The following is a 21,025-nucleotide window of genomic DNA, read 5'->3' as shown; positions in this document are numbered from 1 at the left end:
AGTCTGCAAATTGGCATTTCCATAGAACTCAAATGCTCTAGATTTGTCCTTCAAATGAGTGAATCAAAGGGTAGGTTGTCAACCTGCCCTAAATTTCAAGCTAACTGATTTCTACCCTATTTACTAGACCTAAAGAATACCCAATTAGACTTTGAAAAGTAAAAGCAAGTGATTAACTTACTAAATGGATGATACAAGCATCAACCAAAATCCACCTGAAGCAACTTACAGAAATTGTTTCCTTTTTAAAAAGAAAATTTAGAAATCCCTCACAAGGACATACATGACATTTAGTAGAGCTCGTCAAACAAAAGATGAGTCATCTTAGGTGGCCTGATCCAAACAGACTTTTGAAAGAATTGCCCTTCGCACCACTGCCTAGTTGGATGGTACCTACAATCATCAAGACAATATAAGTAGCTAGACTTTCCATAGCAGACAGGCTTCGAAAAGTATACACTGTTACTTGATATTCTTGGGACATTAGTCACTACAAGAGAAGAATGAGTGCTGACAAACACTGTTGCACCATTTAAGCTCTTCATTTCAACCCATTTCATCTTGGACAACTCGAGTTTGAATATAATGGGCTTATCAGGATAAGATACACACACCAATAAAAGATCCCCTTTGAATTCAGCCATGTACTTAGGTCTCCACCGATCACAGCTCAGACGAGGAAGATTAAGGGAAGGCAATGAAAGGACACTCAAAGTATGTTTCTGTGGATCAAATACCCCTACCGAAATATCAGAAGTTTCATTCAAACAATAGAATAATCCATTACAGAAAACTGGACAATCCCCACAACAAAAAGGTTCGCCATCAGTAATTTGGTACTGAAAAGTTGTCCACTGTGCATCCCCCGGATGACAAATGCGAATAGAAACCCCTTGACTGGAATCCCCTTCATCATTTACGTAATACCCTGAAACTTCAATTGCGAAAACTACACAGTCAGGGGATGTGGGCACACAAGATAAAGCGACTTTCACTGCCTTACATTCAAAAAATCTGTAATCGGGAAGATCCATTTTTGACTTGGTGAAGGGATTGAATAAGAACATGTCAAAACTGCAAAACAGCACCCATCCATCCTTGCTGCAGTAGAAATCTGCGAGCCTTAGCTTTGGGATCTCATCAAAATAGAACTTTCCCAGTGCAGGGTCAAAGAACTTAATTAGGCAAGGTGGAGCTGGGGGGAACAAGAGCCATGGAGATTGGTTTACCACACGGAGTTTAAGGGCAACATATTGCCATTTCTTACAAACACAGGACATGTTGACATTATCTTTGTGGCTTAGACGGGTCACAATGAGCTCCAGGAGTTCCACAGGAAGGTCAGACCAAGGCCGCAGCTCAATCACTCTGACCCTACACAGCATTCCATGAACAAAAAACAATTGAACTTTGTTCACAATATCCTTAAAATTAACCCTTTAAGCCTTCAGAGTGGTTTCTCTAAGGACAAAACAGATTCTTCAATCCTAATAAAAAGCCTTCAAACTCAAAACAAATTAAAATCTAAAGTGTGACATTCAAAATCAAATTCTTCACCAAACCCTAAATGCACAAAGCCTAGAAATTATACACCATGAAGCAAATCACCTAAACTATGAAAAATAAAAAGTGCAGCCCAGTAGAAGAACTTACGGTTTCTCTGTCTTTCTTGTCCTTTTTCTTCTCGTCATGAAGAAAAACCTGATAGAGTATGTGAAAATGAAGTTGTAGAGTGTAACTACTCTCTATTGGAGAAGAAATGTGTAGCGCTCTATGTGGAAGAAGTGAAGACTGCTCAAACCCTTAAACATTTAAACGCTTTTGGGCTTCTCAGATACCTATTTCAGGCGTCATTCTCAGATCGGTTGAGACCATTGGGTAAACCCAATAAAATCCCTCACCCCGTGGCACAAACCGGACTGGTTTTAACTTTTTTGTTTTTGTACTAGTTTTAACTTTTATGGACATGGGAAAGGTAGAGGTCAAGGATGTCAACTCACATGTAGGGCCGTACATGGATAGTCGAAATTTCACATTCGATCTGTATCCGCATTCCGTTTAGGGGCATTGATAATCGTTTAAAGATATTCAAAAAAAATTCGAATTATTAATAATAAAAATTTAAATAAATAATGATCTTAAGGATTTTTTAAAATTCAACAAGTTTTAGAATATGAAGAAAAGAGAATCATGATCTAAGAGATATGGATTCAGAGTGAATTGTATCCGCTAGGGGGAGGAAGGTCCGGATTACATAAGGCAAAGATGTAAACAAATGATCAAAAATCCGAATTCGATCCGCATCTGAATCCATCTAAATTCGTTTAGAGGTATCCGTATTCGGCCAAGAAATGTATGGATCTGATCACATCTGATCCGTATCCGAGCTGAATCTGATCCGTTTACAGGCCTACTCACCTGTTACGTTTCAGCTCAATTGGAGTTCTCAAGACCAAAAAAAAAAAAAGGGATTTTAATCCTCTTCAGCGCCCTCATCTGCCAGTGAGGTGCAGTGAGGGGCTGGCTACATGACAAGGGGATTATTTCAAATCCAACGGCTGGATCAAAAGAAGAAAAAAAAAAAAAAAAAAAGAAAGAAAGAAACTGTCCTTGTGAGCTTGTGAGGAGCAGGAGAAATAGTTGGAATTCCATGAAAGAGTCTTGGGAGTCAGGATGCATACCAATTTCATCCTATTAGGTGGAATGTTGTAATAGGCCAAGGCAATTTCCCTATCCCCAATTACAACATCATCACCAAGAATAACATAATTGTGCAATCGAATGCTAGGTTTCACCTTTTCTACCTAGAGACACTATTGTCGACGTAATAAGTTCTATACGAAATGCTGACATTTTGAATTTAGAATAATCCACGTGTCATGCAACCAGCCCCTCACTATACCTCACTAGCAGTTGAAGGCGTTGGAGTCTTGAAGAGGATTAAAATCTAACAAAACATTATAAAAGGGCAGATGTTCTCTCTAGGGATGCGTGATGCCAATGAGAGTACATGCATTGGCATTATTAGGGTGGGGATTTCTGGCCTTCATGCTGTGTTTGGGCATGAGTGGTACACTCCCCCACATAGAACTTTTCTCATTAAAAATTAAGATTACCAAAGGAGTGGAATGCAGTCAACTATTGAGGGATTGAATGGACCTAATTGATTAAATTTGAAGGCGAAAATTATTATGTGGCTAATTTAGATCATTCCCCAAGGCTCCATCGCTCAAATTTACTACATCACTCTTTCTTATGGGAAAACAAGGGAGACAAGATCATGTCCTTGTACAAGTACCGTCCAAGACCCTCCAGGGCCATTCATATGGAATCAACTCCTCATGTGGGTCCCACAATAGATTCCATGTGACTGGCCTTGGAGGGCCTTGAATGGTACTTGTACAAGGACATGATCCACTCTCAAACAAAGTGCTCTTGTCCGATTCTCTTGATGGATTCCCATTTGCTGAATTCTCAAATTAGTGAGAGATCGATCAGTCACTCATTTAACCAAATAAGAGTTATCAAAAATAATTTTGTTGCCTAAAACTTTTTTGCTTTTTTGTGCCTAGAACTGCACCTATATATGTATACCCATGTATAACTTAAATGATAACTTTCTCTGATTATATTGAAAGTATTAATCTCCCAGCAAATTTGATCTATTATGAGAACCATAATTAACCTCTAATTTAAAACGGCACAGATTATTAATCTGTTCCAATTTCCCAAACCAAAGCCAATTAGTAATCGGTTCCCCTAAACCGGTCCCTAATTGGTCTCCTCCTCCAACCCTACACACACATGGAGGAATCAGTACTGAAAAATCAGCAAATTACAAATTAAGAGAGTGAAAGATTATCAAATTTGACAAGAACAAAACTGCTACAAGAATGAGAGAATGAGAGGGTCAAAACTCTCCATTTCTCTTAATCTCAGTCACTTCCTGTCACTCTCAATGTCTTGAAGTTTCTTTCTTGATCATGAATATTATAATATTTAGTTGATTTACCGGTTTAATCGGTTTGCAACCAACAATTTCTCAGTTAAACTGAAACCAAACAGATTATTAGACTTCAAAACCAAAATTGAACCAATTATTACTGGTTAGGAACGGTTTGGCTTCAAATGGTTGATTTCAATTTTGTTTATATGTTTTGGTTCAGAATTGACACCCTTTACAGAATCACAGGTAATGCATGCAAGAGTATAAGATCAGGGAGGGTGGGGCTTATGGGTTTTTTTTATTTTTTTATTTTTATGGTGCAATGATAATGAGATTATGTTTTTATTTTATGTTCTCACATGATGTCATTATCATTTTAAAAACATTTTTGTAAGATTGAAATGGAGACCACATCGGGTGTGTGTTGTGTATATCCGCCATTCCACGGTCCTAAAAATCGGTTAACCTTTTGGGATTGGTGTGTGGTTTGTGTGATTACACTTTGTTTCATCAAAAAAAAAAATGGAGAGATAAATTGATGGATTCATCGGGTACTAGGTCGGGACTGACGAGACTCGAACCCGTAAGCATGATGCCCTTTTCTATCATTTTGTTCCAAGTTCTATTCAGGAAAGACAAAAAGAAAAGAACAGAGAACTCTAAATTAGAAAGAACTAAGAATGGTCAATGCAACTTGCCATAGAGCTAACTATGTTTCATCAGCTAAGGAAAAGAAGTTTTTCCACCCTCATAATGAGAGTTATTTATATATAGGGCTTTTTATATCATCTTGGAAGCAATAGTTTACCCTAACTTGGAATTTTCTAAAAACCATGAAGAACCATAGGGAGATATTTCAAAAAAAAACAAGAGGAATCCCAATTTGTTGGTCTTTCTAGACAATTGCTTTACACAAAATGGCATTGCCCTTCCATAGGAACCTAATTCGTACTCACCAGAGAAGTTTCATCTCAGCAAAAAAAATACATATAGAGGAGTTTGGCCTTGTTGCGTCAAGAAATCGTTGAGCGGTCCTGCGAGTGCCGTCACCTGCAAGTGGACCAAGAGGTCAACAGAGAGAACCGGTGTGGTCCCGGCCTAGGGCTCTCCGATGCCAAAGTTAGATCTCCTGGCGCAAATAGATGAATAGTGATTATTCAGTATGAGTTTAGATGTCCCTTTAAGGGTGGTGTACCTTTCCTTTTATAGTAGTGTATGGCGGTGTGGAGAGTCCCAGTTTTATGGCGAGTGTGCCGTTGAGTGGATAGAGGCCCTGGGTAGTAGGGCTCTATCCCGATTGGTCATCTCCCCGCCGGAGGGAGTGTCCTGGTGGTATCAAGATCCTTGGCGGGTAGATACTCGTGTGTGGTGATAACGTCATTGGTGCTTGAATCCGTTTGGGTGACGTGACCTCTAAGCGGTGGCCCAGAGTCCTGGTGGTGGCATAAGTCTATAGTGACATGATTGGGTCATAGATGAGCGGCCTCGGTGTCCGTGTACATTATGTCTGCGTCCACGATGCCGCACCTGGGTGTGAGGCCATGCCTGGGTGAGGCCGCCGCCGCCGCCTTGGTGAAGCCGCGCCTGGGTGAGGCCACGCCTAGGTGAGAGGCCGCGCCTGGGTGAGGCCACGCCTGGGTGAGGCCACGCCTGGGTGAGGCCGGTGCCTGGGTACAAGCCGCGCCTGGGTGAGGTCACGCCTAGGTGAGGCCACGCCTGGGTGAGGTCGGCGCCTGGGTGAGGCCGGCGCCTGGGTGAGGCCGCGCCTGGTTGAGGCCGCCGCCTTGGTGAGGCCGTGACTAGGTGAGGCCGGCGCCTGGGTGAGGCCGCAGCCTGGGTGAGGCCACCGCCTGGGTGAGGCCGCCGCCTTGGTGAGGCCGTGCCTAGGTGAGGCCGGTGCCTGGATGAGGCCGGCGCCTGGGTGAGGCCGCCCTTGGGTGAGGTCGGCGCCTAGGTGAGGCCGCGCCTAGGTGAGGCCGCCGCCTTGGTGAGGCCGCGTCTGGGTGAGGCCACCGCCTGGGTGAGGCCACCGCCTTGGTGAGGCCGCGCCTGGGTGAGGCCGACGCCTGTGTGGGACCCCCGGTTGGTTCTCCTTGGTTTTGGAGCGGGTCGCTTTGTGACACGTGGCAGCCGCTGACTGGTTCGGTGAATCTTGGATGCATCATTTGCCCCCCACTCTCTTGAGATAGGATGTCCAAGAGAGTAGATGCCTTTATATAGTGAGGGGTCCACTGCGAATGAACTTTCTTTGTGGGGCTTGCCTGTAAATCTGTTAGTGAGGTAGGAGAAGTTGGAGGTTCAAACCTTTCCTCCCACACTTTTCCTTCTTCTTTTTTGCTTTGTTTTTTGTAGATATATGTCCCTCTCCTTCACTTTCTTTTCTTTCACTTCTCATTTCTCTTTCTTACTTTTTGTCTCCCATTTTGCTCTTCTTTAATTTCTCCTTTGCATTCCACTTTTTATCTTTTGTCCTCTTTTTGGTGCCCACCCTGTGCTTGTCTTTGGGTCACCTAGACTAGTATCCATTTTGCTTGATTTTGGGTCCTTGTGTTTGCTTTGTGCTCACTTGGTGTCTTGTTTGCTGGGAGGGCTTGAGTGGTGCTTGGCTTGAGTGCTTTGCCTCTGGTGGTCTCTCTCACTTGATCGTGCTAGTAGTGTGGCCTTGTCGTTGTGTGCCTGCCTCCCCGTGCGATCGCCTTCCCCCTGAGGTAAGTTCGATCCCTTTTCTTTCTTTTCCTTCTTTTTTTTTTTTTTTTTTTTTTTTTTTTGTAGGGCGCCGCCTCGGTGAGGCCGCCCCTGCGGGTGTGGCGGCGCCTGGGTGGCGGCGCCTGGGTGGCGGCGCCTGGTCAGACTTGAGGAAACCCATTTTGAGTTGCCCTTCGGTCTGTGTTTTTTCAATGTCATAGTGCTATCCATCTGAAGTGTACAGCAGTGAACCAGTTTCATGTCCAAGCCATGTTGCTACAACTGGTCAGACCTGAGCCATTTTGAGTTGCCCTTCTGTCTGTGTTTTTCTATGTCATAGTGCCATCCATCTGAAGGGTACAGAAGTGAACAAGCCCCATTAATTTTAGCTCATCTAGATTTCATGTTTTACCTAACCCATGTGTGAAGAGATCTTCACTGTGAGTGAAGGAAAAGTTGGTCTGTTTCTTTCTATCTTCTTGTCTTGCTGCCTATGAGATTTGGCCTAAACTCAGACTAGTAAATCCTTTGGAAAAAGAACTTGAAGAAAAAAAGTGATTGCATGATTGCTTAGTATAATTTTTATCCTTTTTATTATATGCAAGGAACTTATTCTCTGCTGTCAGGTTGGGATTCGAATGGACAGGAGCCTCTCCATGCTGCTTCAAATACTCTACCTGTTTTATGTAATTTTTTTTTTTCTTCTTCCTCTTTTTTTTTTTTATTAATAACATTGACCAGAACAGGTATGAATGGAATGATTCCCCATCAACATCAGTTAATTCTCTGACATGGAAAGACGATATGTTCATTCTGATGATTAGATATATTGGAATATGCTTTGCAATGACCAAATTTCAAATCTAGTGGTACATTGTAACCACATGACCAACAATGTATAGTTCTCTTCCTTTTGTCTCACATTGATCAAAAAAAATTTTGGAAAGAAAATGGACTTCTGAAACAATATTCAAAGCATTTCTCTGATAATATATGGTAAAGTTTGGAGGGATTTTTAGAATTAACATTGAGTAGAGGTACTGAAGGATGATGGGAACACATCTATGAAGTTTTGAGTGCTAACCAAATTGTCACATGGCAGCAGTTATAACCAACAGCTATTGTTTATCATTTTTAAAATCTGCTCCCTTGGATGAAAATGAATTTTGGGTTGAGCATTACAAGGTGGACAGGACTACTTAGTTATTGAAGTCTACTATCTCTCTTTGTGGTGGCGGTGTTTTTGGAAACTTAAGTTACATTCTAAATTTAAAATTTTCTTTTGGTATGTTTTACATATAGGAATTCTAGTCAAAGCGACTATTTTGAATGGATCCCAATCAAGTCTTTTTTTTTTTTTTTTGTGTCTCTTTTCTGAATCCATCTGACAACTTTTCCTTTCGTATGATTGGTCTAAGCGTCTATGAGTTGCATGTCCTTTGGGGCTGAGAACCGAATTTCTCTCCCATCCCTCGCTAGAATAGCTTTGTTTATCTACTCTCTCTAATAGGACTTTTGATAAACCCTCGATTAAGTGGTTTTTCTTTGTTTTAATTATTACTTGTTACCTTATTTGGAGTCTTAGGAACAAAGTGTTAAAAGGGATTTTCAAACCCAACCCCAATTTGGCCCTTCAGAATATTTGCTTCTTGTTTATGATCTTAACATTTACCCACCAACCTTTTTATGCCCTTATGATGTTTCTAACCAGGACTGTTCTGGGCACCCCCTCCCCCAATTCCTGTTGCTGAATCTATTCCTTCGTTAAATTGCCCCATTTTGGTTTCCGCAGATTTTTCTAACCCAGGCCTAAACACCTTTGGTTGGGCTTATTGAATTTTGTTAGAAGGACATTGTATTTTGTAGCTGCATGATTTATGGCTATGGGTCATTTTTTGGAGTCTGAAGTTCATAGTATTGCTTTGAGTCTCGAGCATGCAAAATCATTTAAGTACAGGACCAAAGAAGTATTGTGCAACAACAAAGACCTTATAGACTTGCTTCCAACCCCATCTTCCACAACATGGACTTGGCCCTTCATTCCACAACTTTTGAAGTTTTTAGATAATCTTAAATGGCTATCTCTTTACCTAAAAGAAGATTCCTATTATGTTTATCTGGTTAAAGAGGTCGCCTTTTTATGCCTTGAACTATATGCGTCATGTTGTATTTAAAGGAAACAATGTAGATCTCACTTTTATTTTCTCTTCTATTATCAAAACAAAAAAGATAAAGGAAGGAAGCTACAACTTAGGGAGATAAGAAGTCATCATCAATGTCATTCTTGCTTACTTCAAACATCTTGTGGATTTTTCTCTATTTCTTTGCTTAGAATTGAAAGATGATTCCTTGATGTTGATTGGGTGCTTGACTCCTAAAAAAAAAATCGCTTTTTGAGAATAATTTGGCTTGGAAAATCCAAAATCTTTATAAATTTCAATTTAAAAAAATCTATAAAAAAAATTTGATCAAAATTTAAAATCTTCTCAAATGTTCAATAAATATTTTAAAATGGGCAAGAGATATCTACTTGGTCGCATAGTCTCTACAGAAACATCTAGGTCAATGGGTGAGCACGCTTGGGTTTCTATCCAGGGGGCAGAGGTGTCATCTCACGTGTTCTATGAGAGGGCGTAGGAAACACCACCAAATAGAGATCTTTTTCCCTTTAAAAATATACCCAATTTCTGATACAGTGTTTTTCAAACATTAATGATTAGTTCTTAAATTATTAAAACATGATTTTTTTTCCATAGTTAACCTCTTGACCAACATTTAAAAAAATGAGTTAAACCTGAATTATTCTTTTTCTGAAATGTTCTTCAATCCAAATTTATCAACTATGTTGAGTATAATGGTCGGTGGTGGTTAAGTTGGAACTGAATCTCACCTTCACAATTCTTCTTCTAATCCTTCAGTAATACACTTTTTTCAAAATAAAAAAATCCATTTCTTAGAGAACTACTCGCAACACACTTGATCTTAGCCAAAAGGCCGAGAAAGGTATACTACTGGCAACACACATTTGCTTTTGTACAAGGAAAGGAGCCTCGCAATGTTGAATACTTTACAGATTCTCTCGGTGCCCAGTATAATGGCTATCTTGGTTATGACCTAGATATATCTGTGTTCATATTCGGCTTTATCACCCTTATTTCCTATAGTTTGTCATCCAAGTGTCACATAATTGTCTCACTGCTTGTTCTAGCACATCATGTATGTATCATACACCCACAGTGATGAAGTGGTTATCAAGGTTAGAGGTGATAGATCATCATAGAGTGTGCCCTTCAACGTTACTGTGACCTATTGAACTCAAAGGGTGTGATGGTATTTCTAGTTGAGACATTAAGGTGCACAAATTACTTTAGCCTTTAAGTTGCTTTGGTGTGTATGCCTAGGTATCTAGTTCAATATCTGGAGTTACTTCCTGCACAGAAGGCAGCATTGGCCATAACAAGAGTTGGTTACATAATCATTTTCTGGAAGGTAGTAATTGCTTAGATTAAAATTCAGGCATTGACAATGTTTCTGTCAGTGATTTTATGTGAAGTTCTTGTATTAACTAGAGATGTAAAATTGCATTGGCTTCTCTATTGCTGTTAGAATCCTCAAGGAGAATGAGGGTCCTGACCAACTCATTATAGAGTAACTTGGTGATACTAACAGACATTGTATTAGGGACTGAAAGTTTAAATATTTCTTTCTTGAAGAGTGTTAAATTAGAACTCTTATATTGTTCTTGTGCTACCCTTGAACCAGATCATTACTAGTCTCTTCACTCATTGAATCAATATTTAAATCAAATATTAAAAAACCACTACTACCGTCATTACTCCTTGCATCATGGGCGTATGCTAGAACAACACCTAAGTGCTGGCCCAACATATAATCCACCAAAGCTGAGAACTCTCTCTCTCTCTCTCTCTCTCTCTTTTGGAGATATTTGTTGGTGGGAATATTTAAACAAACCAAACCAATCTCTTTCCATTATCACATAGAAAAAAGAAACTATTCCATACCCAAATGCGCACCGGAAAAGATCAATTTGGGGTATCTTGCATTCCAAGAATACCATACAAAATTAACTACAATAGAGTTAGTTATATTTGTTAACCTAAAAAGCCTCAAGTTTTGCTGGTTTTTTAGACGTGATGATCCACACAGTTGGATATTTATAGTTTCATTTGGATCAAGACATTTTACTTAAGGTATACACTTCATGCAATACTTTTGTTTGTGGTCATATTCGGTCTTTCTAATCTTGAAAATTGTGTTAAATAAAATGTTTTAAATCAAAAAATTGTGACTTATGCTGCCCAAATGAGAGATTGTAAGGTTTCTTTTTGGGTGGGGTAGTATAGTGACATTTTTGGCTTTCTAAAACCAAATTGGTAGGTGTTGACTGTTACATAGTTGGCTAGCTCAGTCCAGTAGTGGAAAGTGATCATATATGAAATACTGGACTAAGATTTAGAATACCTTAATTGGTATGAATTATTGCGCAAGTGTAGATCTAACTAAAGTATCTTTAAATGAAAAAAAAAAAACTTTGCATTCCTTTTGCAGGATTAGTCCATACCCTCACTTTATATATAGTCGATATTGGCCTATCAAGTGTACATTAGCTAAAGGCATAAAGTAAGTAGATAAAAGGGTAGACAAATCTGTTGTCCATTACAGTCGAAAATTGAAGTTCGTGAAATTATTGCTCTTCTCTTACCAAAAAAATAAAAGAAATTATTGCTCTAAACCTATCTTCGTCATTAGATTTTGTATGCCTATTGATTTCCATGTCCTATATGTGTGTATAATTTATTTCATATCCAACCGTTAAAAAACGACCAACATTGTTATGCATAGTCTACCGATGGTGCATCCTGCCTATATATCCAATAGTTTAAATCTACCCATTGTACAATATTTTTATCCAAAAGGTTTGAAACTTTCAATCAGCCTAAATTTTATAGATTTTAATTTTATAAAACATACAAAATTCAAACCTTTAATAAATTACAATTAACAAAAGATTCAATGGGTGGTAACCCATCAAGAGCCATCAAAAGAATCCGTGGATAAGTCCTACTAAAATGTATCCAATATATATATATATTTTAATATTCAACTCAAATAAAATGATTACTTTGAACCCAACTATTTGCATTTGTATTCAACTTGACCTTCATAGTTCAGCCGCTCTGCAAATTTCCATTTCAATCAAAAAAACAAAACGAGTATTTGTCCTTCAAACGAATGAATAAACAGACAGGTTGTTAGTCACAGGTCATTCAAAGTCTAACCTGCCTTAAATTTCCCCTAAGATTGCTACACCCAGCTGATAGACCTAAAGAACAGATAATTAAGCTTTGAAAAACTAAACCAGGTGTTCGATTCATACTCAATTTACCATACAAGCATCAACCAAAATCCAACTGAAGCAACTTACAGTAATTTTTTCATTTTAAAAAAAGACAAAATAGATACATAGAACTAGAAGTTTCAGAAATCCCTTACAAAGACATGCATAACATTTAATAGGGCTCTCCCAAAAAAAGATAACTCGTGTTAGGTGGTTTGATCCAAACCGTCCTTGGAAAGATCGCTTCATGCCACAGCCGAGCAGGATGTTGGTGCCTACAGTCATCTAGAGAATAAAGGTAGCTAGACCTTCCACAGCCAATATGCTTCGAGAAGTAGACACTGTTCTTTGATATTCTTGGGTATTCAACTTCTGAAAAAGAATAGTGAGAGCTGACAAACACTGTTAGACCATTCAAGCTGTCCCTTTCAACCCATTTCTTCCCAGACCAGTTCAATTTGAATATAATGGGTTTATCAGGATAAGATGCTCTCCGGAATCCGCAGTGGCGGGAGCGTTGTGCACTTCGTACTCCAAATATGTTTCTTGGGTGACATGGATAAGATGCGCACACCAATACAATCTCCCCATTGAATTCGATTATGTGCTTTGTTCTCTCTTGACCATAACTCAAATGAGGAAGAGTGAGTTCATTCAACAAATGGATACGCCAAGTATGCTTCTGTGGATCAAATATCCCTACCCACTCACACGATTCATAAAAGCAATAGAATAATCCGTTACAGAAAACTGGATCATGCCCCCAAGAGAAGCATAAAACATTCACATCAACCCTCTGATTATTTAATAAAAAAAACCCATCCATCCCGTCTTTATTTTGGTACTTAACAGTCGTCCACTGTGCATCTCCTGGATGAAATGTGCTAATATTAACACTTCCAAGTTCATTTTCAATATGAGTTTCAATTGAGAGAACTATACAGTCAGGGGATGTGGGCGCACAAGATAAAGCAAATCTCACGGACATATATGGAAAAATTTTGCAAGCAGGAAGATCAATTCTCGACTTGGTGAAGGGATTGAATAAGAAAAGGTGATTAGTTTGAGAAAACAGAACCCATCCATCCTTACAGCAGTGGATAACTGTGTCCTTCAGATCTGGGATCACATCAAAATAGAACTTTCCCTGCGAAGGATCAAAGAACTTGATTATGCCATCATTAACTGGGGAGAACAAAAGCCATGGGAACTGGTTTACTACACTTAGTGAACGGGAAAGATTTCGCCAATCCTTACAAACACAGGACCAGCGAACATAATCTTCGAGGCACAGACAGGACACAATGAGCTCCAGGAATTCCGTAGGAAGTTCAGACCAAGGCCGTAGCTCATCCACTCTGACCCTATACAGGGTTGCATGAACAACAAAAAATTGAACTTAGATCATCATAATATCCTCGATATAAACCCTTGAATACTTAAATCTAAAACCAGGCATTGACATATTGAATTATATTTTGGCATAAAACAGATTCTTCAATCCCAATACACAGCCTCCGAACTCGAAACAAGTTAAACCCAAACTATGACATTCAAAATCAAACTCTTCTCTAAACCCTAAATGCTTTGCTTTTGAATCCCTTTACAAAATCAAGAAATTCTACACAACCAAGCAAATACAGGAACAACCTAAAATCATGACATACAAATATGAGATTGCATTTCAAACACTAAATATTCTAATAAGAATACTCTTGACTACAAATACCCATTAAGATCTAACCACTGTGAGTGGGAAAGCAATATCTGGATGAGTGATGTTAAGGGAGATTGATGAGCTTTCCAAACAATTACCGATCTAGGTCATCTAACACTACTATTCCATCCGCTAAGCAGACAATGTTATAGCTTTACTTGGATTCAATTCAAGTATTTTGGGAGATACCTAATTTTCGAATTAGAGAACTGACTAGAAAAATAAGGAGATGGTTCCCCACGCTACCAGTGTGAGAAGGAATCTGCATGTAACACTAATAGTTATTCTAAAAAAATATCATCCACATGGGAACCACATATTTAGGGTACAAGAAAAAATAATAATAAAAAAACCCATGTGAGAGGGAAATTGAATCCTGGTATTATGCGTGAGTTTTCCCAAAAAATTTATACAACTGTTGAAAACATTCATTGATTTTTATCTACCTTTTTTTTAAGGTTTCTTTTAGGTTTATAATATTCTTTTTTATGTCCCATTGTTGTCCTCCTCACAAAAAAAAAAAAGAAAAGAGAGAGAGATGAGATTGTTAAGCATAAGAAATATTCTGAAACTGTAACACCATTATCATTTTCGATTTTTGACCCCTCTAAACAAGTATGAAGGACTCTCAAGCTTTGAAATTTTAAATATCTCACTATTCCCAAGTCCATACAATCTTTAAACTAGCAAATACATTTTTTGGGGGAAATTATTCAATTGCTGCATATTCTGATCAGTAATAAAAGAAAATTACTATAGAATATGCAAAAGCTGCATTGAGAGGATCCCTTCCTTTCTAATCTCAACCAAACAACAATAATATGTACCTACAGTGGACTAGGTTGCACCTTCTTTAATACTAAACACACTATGTGGTCTTCTATATTATATAGAGAACAATATTCACCTAGCATACATCCTGGAAGAGTATATATAGGGATGTAAATGGATATTCGTAAATTCGTATTCAATCCGTGTTCATATCCATTTAGGAGAATTGGAATCCGTCCAAAACTAATCAGATACGAATATGATAATCCCCCTATCCGATCGATTATTATCTGATTCGTTTAGTAATCCGACGGTAATAAAATATCTGAAATATAACTCTGTGTTTGTCTGTCCTTTTAAGTTACCTAATTGGATTTTGTTTTCTTATTTTTAGAAATTTATAAATTAAGATAATGTGATTCTTTTTCTAGATTTACTATTGGTTTATATATATAGTTTTATGCAATGTGATACATGGAATTACATATCTATTAAAAAATTCAAAAGTAAAAAACGTAAGAGAATAAAAGACTAAGATAAGTAGAAGAATGGGTAATTACTGAATTCTCAAGTCTCAACCCTAACCCTCATCATAAAAACGATAAATATGTCAATGGATAGTCGAAAAATCGTATTCGATCCGTATTCATATCCATTTAGGAGAACCTGTATTCAAAAAATCACTATCCGAAAATTATCCGAATCCGTCGCAAAATCGATAGGATATTAACCGAATCCGTCCGAATATAATCGGATACGAATATGATAATGCTACTATCCGACCGAATTTGATCCATTTACATCCCTAAGTATATGATCTACTTAGAATTGATGAAGGTATAACACTGAACAATGGTTAATGAACCCAACCCCAAAGAAAAAAAATGAGAGAATAAACCACACTCAATTCTTTGTTAACTCTGTGGATAGTTTTGCAGCAGATGATTTACAGTTTCACATCACTATATCTCTTAAAAACTTGTATTGCACAATCTAGGAAAAGAAAAACTATGCTGCACAATCACTTGGTTTTTTTTTTCCTGTTCTTTTTGAAGGATCTATCTATCCAAGTCTCAGACAAATCTCATAGGGAACAAAACAAGATAGGGAGAAAAAATATGGTACTTGCATAATTATTGAAGATAACTCTATTTTGAGTTTTCAAAAGGATCCAACAGCTCAACTTGAAAAACACATTAACCCTACCTAATTTTTAAACACCTGGCTCCATTCTAGCTGGTCTTGCTTTTAGAAAGTACAAAGGTGAAACATGATATCTAGATGAGTTACCCATTATGGGGCTGGTTCACTGGAGTATAGTTCAAATGGGAGATCGACAAAGTTGGGACCATGACATCAAAATATACAGATATAACAGAAACTTGGAAGGACCAGTCTCTGAATTATCATTTCAATAAAAGTCAAATACCGAAGATTTGTCCTTCAAATGAGTGAATAAAAGGGTAGGTTTGTCAACTCTGCCCTAAAGAATACACAATTAGACTTTGAAAAGCAAAACCAAGTGATTAACTCACCCAATGGATGATATAAGCCTCAACTGAAATCCACTTGAAGCAACTTACATCAATTATTTTCCTTTTTGAAAATAAAATTTAACTCTCACAATGACATGCACGGCATTTTAGTAGAGTTCATCAAACAAAAGATGACAAATTTTATGTGGATGAACCCAAATAGCTTATGTAAAGAATGACTCTTTGTGCTGCTACATAGGAATGCTGCATAGCAGGATGGTACTTACAGTCATCAAGAGAATATAAGTATCTAGAGTTTTCATAGTTGCAAGACGACACAATATTACGTGATATTCTTGAGACATCAATCACTCGAACACTGTAACACCATTTAAGCTCTTCATTACATCTCATTTCATCTTGGACAAATCCAGTTTGAATGTGTGGGCATATGGATTGGATGGATTGTCACCATTAGAAATCATTATGGATCAGCCAATACCTGAAGTAAGAACTAAGAAGACCAATACCACTAGTGACAGACTATATTTTATAGATCTATCTCATGTAACGAGAGTTATTTATATATGGGGCGATTTATATCATCTTGGAAGCAATAGTTTATCCTAACTAAGAATTTTCTGAAAACCCCAAAGAATCATGGCAAGATTTTTTTTAAAAATAACAAGAGGAATCCTAATTGAGTTATGTATTGGTTTGGATTGATGACTTTCTCTTGAAGCCATCCATTCTCATGCGGCAAATTTGCAAGCGTAATAATGAAGAAATTATGTAAATTCTTCCTTGTAAAGGATTGTTTTTATGATCCACTATCAATACTCTACTCTATAACTACCACATTTAGGAACTGTAGCTATAAGAGTCTCTTGTTGGAAATTCTTTGCAGGACTATGTGGTTCAAGTTGCATGGATATGGCTTCCATAATGATAAGCAATTTTGGTTTGGCTTCCATAAAGATAAGTAATTTTGCTTCGAGTTCATAAATATAGACAATAAAAATGTATTTTTGTGTTTTATGCAAACTAAATCTGGAATATTATTAGTTGGGATAGGAGTTGTATCACATTGTACAATGTGTTCTCTTCCTCCCTCCAGATTACCCCTCTGAGTCTCGCATTTATATTGAATATTACAACAGTTTAGGAGTGCATCACGATATAAAAATAATCATGATAATGTTGTTCATCACTATCATTGTACCTCTTCAGAAAATATCCATGAACAGATTAGTTACAACACAATGAATGAGTTTGGCCCCTTAAATAATGGTAATATTGTGAATACGGAAGTAATCCACATTTTAGTTACCACAATATCTTTCCCACTTACAAATTGATGTGGAGATGGGATAATAGAAGACCATGGATGAGGACTAATGCTAGACGGGACTAGGTCAACTGAAACTCATAACCCATAAATTGGTTTTCAAGGAAGAATGCAAAACTTGTGAAAGGACATTGAAGCTCCAAAATTAGAATTCATCCGACAGGACTTAAGTTACTACCTTCTGGTTAAACTGGTTGGTTTTCTATAGTTATGGTCCTTTCATTGGACCTACCACAAGTGTGTCAGCTCTTAATTCTGCAGATCAGATCAACACACTAGGCTAGTCTGGTTTCTGATGATGCTCAAGCATAATGGATCAATCTGAGGGTAAGGGAAAGGGACAACCTGAGAGAGAGAGAGAGTAGACTTCAATGACTAAGTAGTCCTGTCCACCAATGCTCAACCCAAAATTCATTTTCATCTAAGGAAGCAGATTTTCAAAAAATGCAAAACCTGGTTATAACTGCCATGTGACAATTTGGTTAGCACTCAAAACTTCATGGATGTGTTCCCATCATCCTTCAGTACCTCTACTCAATGTTAATTCTAAAAACCCCCTCCAAACTTTACCACATATTATCAAAGAAATGCTTTGAATATTGTTTCAGAAGTCTATCCTTTTACCAAAAAAAATTTGGATCAATGTGAAACAAAAGGAAGAGAACTATATATTGTTGGTCATGTGGTTGCAATGGACAACTAGATTTGACATGTGGTCATTGCAAAGCATATTCCAATCTATCCAATCATCAGAATGACGATATCGTCTTTCCATATCAGAGAATTAACTGATGTTGATGTTGTTGGTGAAGCCTGATTTGGTCCAGAAAGTGCGCTTGAGACCTTCGGAAGGCCGTTTTGGCCTCGAAACGTCATTAGAATGCCAAAAAATGGTGGGGCTCCCTGCTATAGGCTGGTGTTGTGTTGGGCTCGTCGAGATCTTTGAATTGAGTACTTTTGAGTAATGTGTTATGTTTTGGTCCGGCTCAAGTTTTTTGGCATTTTTGGGCTAGAGGCATTTGTGTACTTTCTGGGGTTAGGATTTTCTTATATATTGTTCTTATCTCTTTGAGATAGGGTCATGAGAATTTGTAACATCTTCAGAGAAAATAGTGAAACCTGTTCTACTACTCGACCGTGGACGTAGCTTCCATCTTGGAGGCCGTGAACCACGTAAATCTCTGTGTTGTGCATTGTGTGCTCTTTCTATTTTTGTTTTTCTTCTGTAAATCGCCATTCTGGGCGTTGTTTTCTTAACAGTTGAGGGGGAATCATTCCATTCATACCTGTTCTGGTCAATGTTTAAAAAAAAAAACAGGTAAAAGAAAAAACAATACATAGAATATGCAGAGTATTTGAGGCAGCATGTAGAGGCTCCTTTCCTTTCTAATCCCAACCTGACAGCAAATAATATGTACTTACTGTGTATTGGGTTGCACCTTTTTTCAATACTAAATGGAGTATATGGTCTTCCATATCATATATTGCTAGAGAACAATATGCACCTCACATACATCCTGGAATATCATAAGGTCCACCTTGGAACAGATCGAGCAGATGATCTACAGTTTAACCTCATTGTATCCCTCAGAATTTGTACCACACAATCCCTTATGATAAAAAAAAATTATACTACGCAATCATGCAATCACTTCCTTTTTTCAAGGTTCTTTTTCTTCCAAAAGATCTACTAGTCTGAGTTTAACCCAAATCTTAATTATAAGCAGCAAGACAAGTAGATAGAAAGAAACAGACCAAGTTTTCCTTTCCTCACAGTAAAGAATATGGCAGTTGCATAATGCTTAAAAGTAATTTTTGATTTTTTCAAAAGGATCCATCAGCTAACTTTAGAAACAACATTCACCCTACCTGGAACCATTCTAGCTGGATTTTGGCATTAGAAAAGTGTCAGGTAAAACATGAAATCTAGATGAGCTAACCATAATGGGGCTGGTTCACTGTGACATTGAAAAACAGACATAAGGGCAACTCAAAATGCATTTCCTCAGGTCTGATCAGTTGTAGCAACACTCAAAATGTGTGTGTGTGTCATACATAAAGGCAACTCAAAATGCCATTCCTCAGGTTTGATCAGTTGTAGCCACACTTAAAATGTGTGTATTGGTACTCAAATTTTCTTAAGAGGCAAAGGATCCATAAACTAAAATGTATTAAAAAAAAAACACATACATGCCTCAACAAGGTTCTAACTGTTAGAAAATAAATAGTCAACTCAGATAAGAAATGACTACTTTGAATCAGGGGCCATATTGCAATTCATCGAAAGCTTTGTTGGCAATTGTGGAGTCCAAGCTGCGGATGAAGATAAGTTCCATTGTAGATCTCCTTATTGTGATTGATGTTACGTTTATGATTACAACTTGATCAAACACATCAGGGAACAATATATGCTTCAAACTTATAAACTTTGGGAATTTACATATAAATCTTTGTTTTTGTGACTAGGAAAGAGTGTCTAATACCGCCTTACCCCTTTTCTAAATCAGTACTCATGTCTCTTGTTTTTTGATTTTGTAAACTAAGAGATTGTTTTAGATACAGTGGGTGACTGACATTCTTGGGTTTTTTTTTGTGTGTGAGATTTTGTAAACAGAGATTGTTCTAAATACAGTGAGTGAACCCAACCCAACAGTCACAAAAAGAAAAGAAAGTGTCACTCACTGTATCTAGAACAATCTCACAGTTTAAAAAATAAAAAAACAAGAGGCATAGTACTGACTCAGAAAAGGGGAAGAGGAATTAGACCCTCTTTCCTAATCAGAAAAACAATATTTTGTCCAAACAGATATGTAAGTTCCTTTATAGAATTGAAGCATATATCGTTTCCTGATGTGTTTGATCAAGTTGTAATCATAGACGTACCACCAATCACAATAAGGAGATCTATAATGGAACTTCCCTTGGGCTGCAACATGTACTCCACAATTGCCAACAAATCTTTTCAATGGATTACAGCATGACCTCTGGTACTTATGCGGCATTGGGTGCTACCTTGGTTGCTTCAGCTACCGCTTTTGCGGCCTTGGCTTCGGTGTTTGTTGTACGGCCTCCGTCAGTGCTTCTGCAGCCTCGGGTGCAGCGGCCTCTGCCATTGGTGCAAAAGACTCCTTCTTGAAGTGCTTTCTGAATTGAATTTCAGGCTTGTGTTGAGCAACTTTTGAGAGGGAGGGTTTAACAACTTATAATAGCGTGGTAGGTTAATAAACTGACATGGTTATCTAGATCCTCTACTATCAAGCCGCCCAGCAGGACCATGCTGCCCAGACACGGTGCTGCTCGTAAAGACCGTCTTAATCTCACTCAGGCAAGGCATTTGGGCAGGGGTAAGGCAGACATTGCACGCAACACCGTGGCTGGCAACACAGTCCTACCGGCAGCTCGACAGTAAAGGATCCAAATTGGTCTTAAACATCACGGAGGCAGTAACTCCCGTTATCTCCTTTGCACTTTCAAACACCGTACCCAAGAAACATCTGAATTTATTTCCTTTTTATTCAACTTCAAACTTGTCCCTCAGGCCTCAACCATGGGTTCCCTCCAGCATTCTTGAATGGTTTTTGTTCTTTTTTTTCTTCTTAGAAACTATACAAAGTACAGACGCATCTGGAGAAGGATTACTAGACAAGCACTTATCTTTTTGGGTTGACTTGAATTGGCCTGTTGTGATTGACACCTAGAAAGGTATCAAATGGAAATTTGAAAC

At 38.1% G+C, this 21,025-nt stretch overlaps 1 protein-coding gene across 5 annotated transcripts in view; it reads right to left on the bottom strand.

Moving 5' to 3' along the window:
• Positions 1–216: 216 nt before the first annotated feature.
• The window catches only part of LOC122639909 (F-box/kelch-repeat protein At1g57790-like), a 62,106-nt gene continuing 41,297 nt past the window's right edge, over positions 217–21,025 (bottom strand). For 2 of the 5 annotated variants that reach the window (XM_043832952.1, XM_043832950.1), the window contains exons 4-5: positions 20,823–20,827; positions 217–900 (exon numbers count right to left, since the gene is read on the bottom strand). In XM_043832952.1, coding sequence (XP_043688887.1) covers positions 291–900; positions 20,823–20,827 — 615 coding nt within the window. In that variant the 3' untranslated portion in view covers positions 217–290. Of the gene's footprint in view, positions 1,375–1,653; positions 1,758–13,218; positions 13,355–20,822; positions 20,828–21,025 lie in introns of all 5 variants that reach the window. The other 3 variants (XM_043832949.1, XM_043832953.1, XM_043832951.1) reach the window with 3 other exon arrangements.

The sequence above is a fragment of the Telopea speciosissima genome, chromosome 9 (genome assembly GCF_018873765.1).
Source record: "Telopea speciosissima isolate NSW1024214 ecotype Mountain lineage chromosome 9, Tspe_v1, whole genome shotgun sequence".
NCBI lineage: Eukaryota > Viridiplantae > Streptophyta > Magnoliopsida > Proteales > Proteaceae > Telopea > Telopea speciosissima.
The sequence above is the reverse complement of the archived record's forward strand: the minus strand, read 5'-3'. Positions and strand labels throughout refer to the sequence as shown.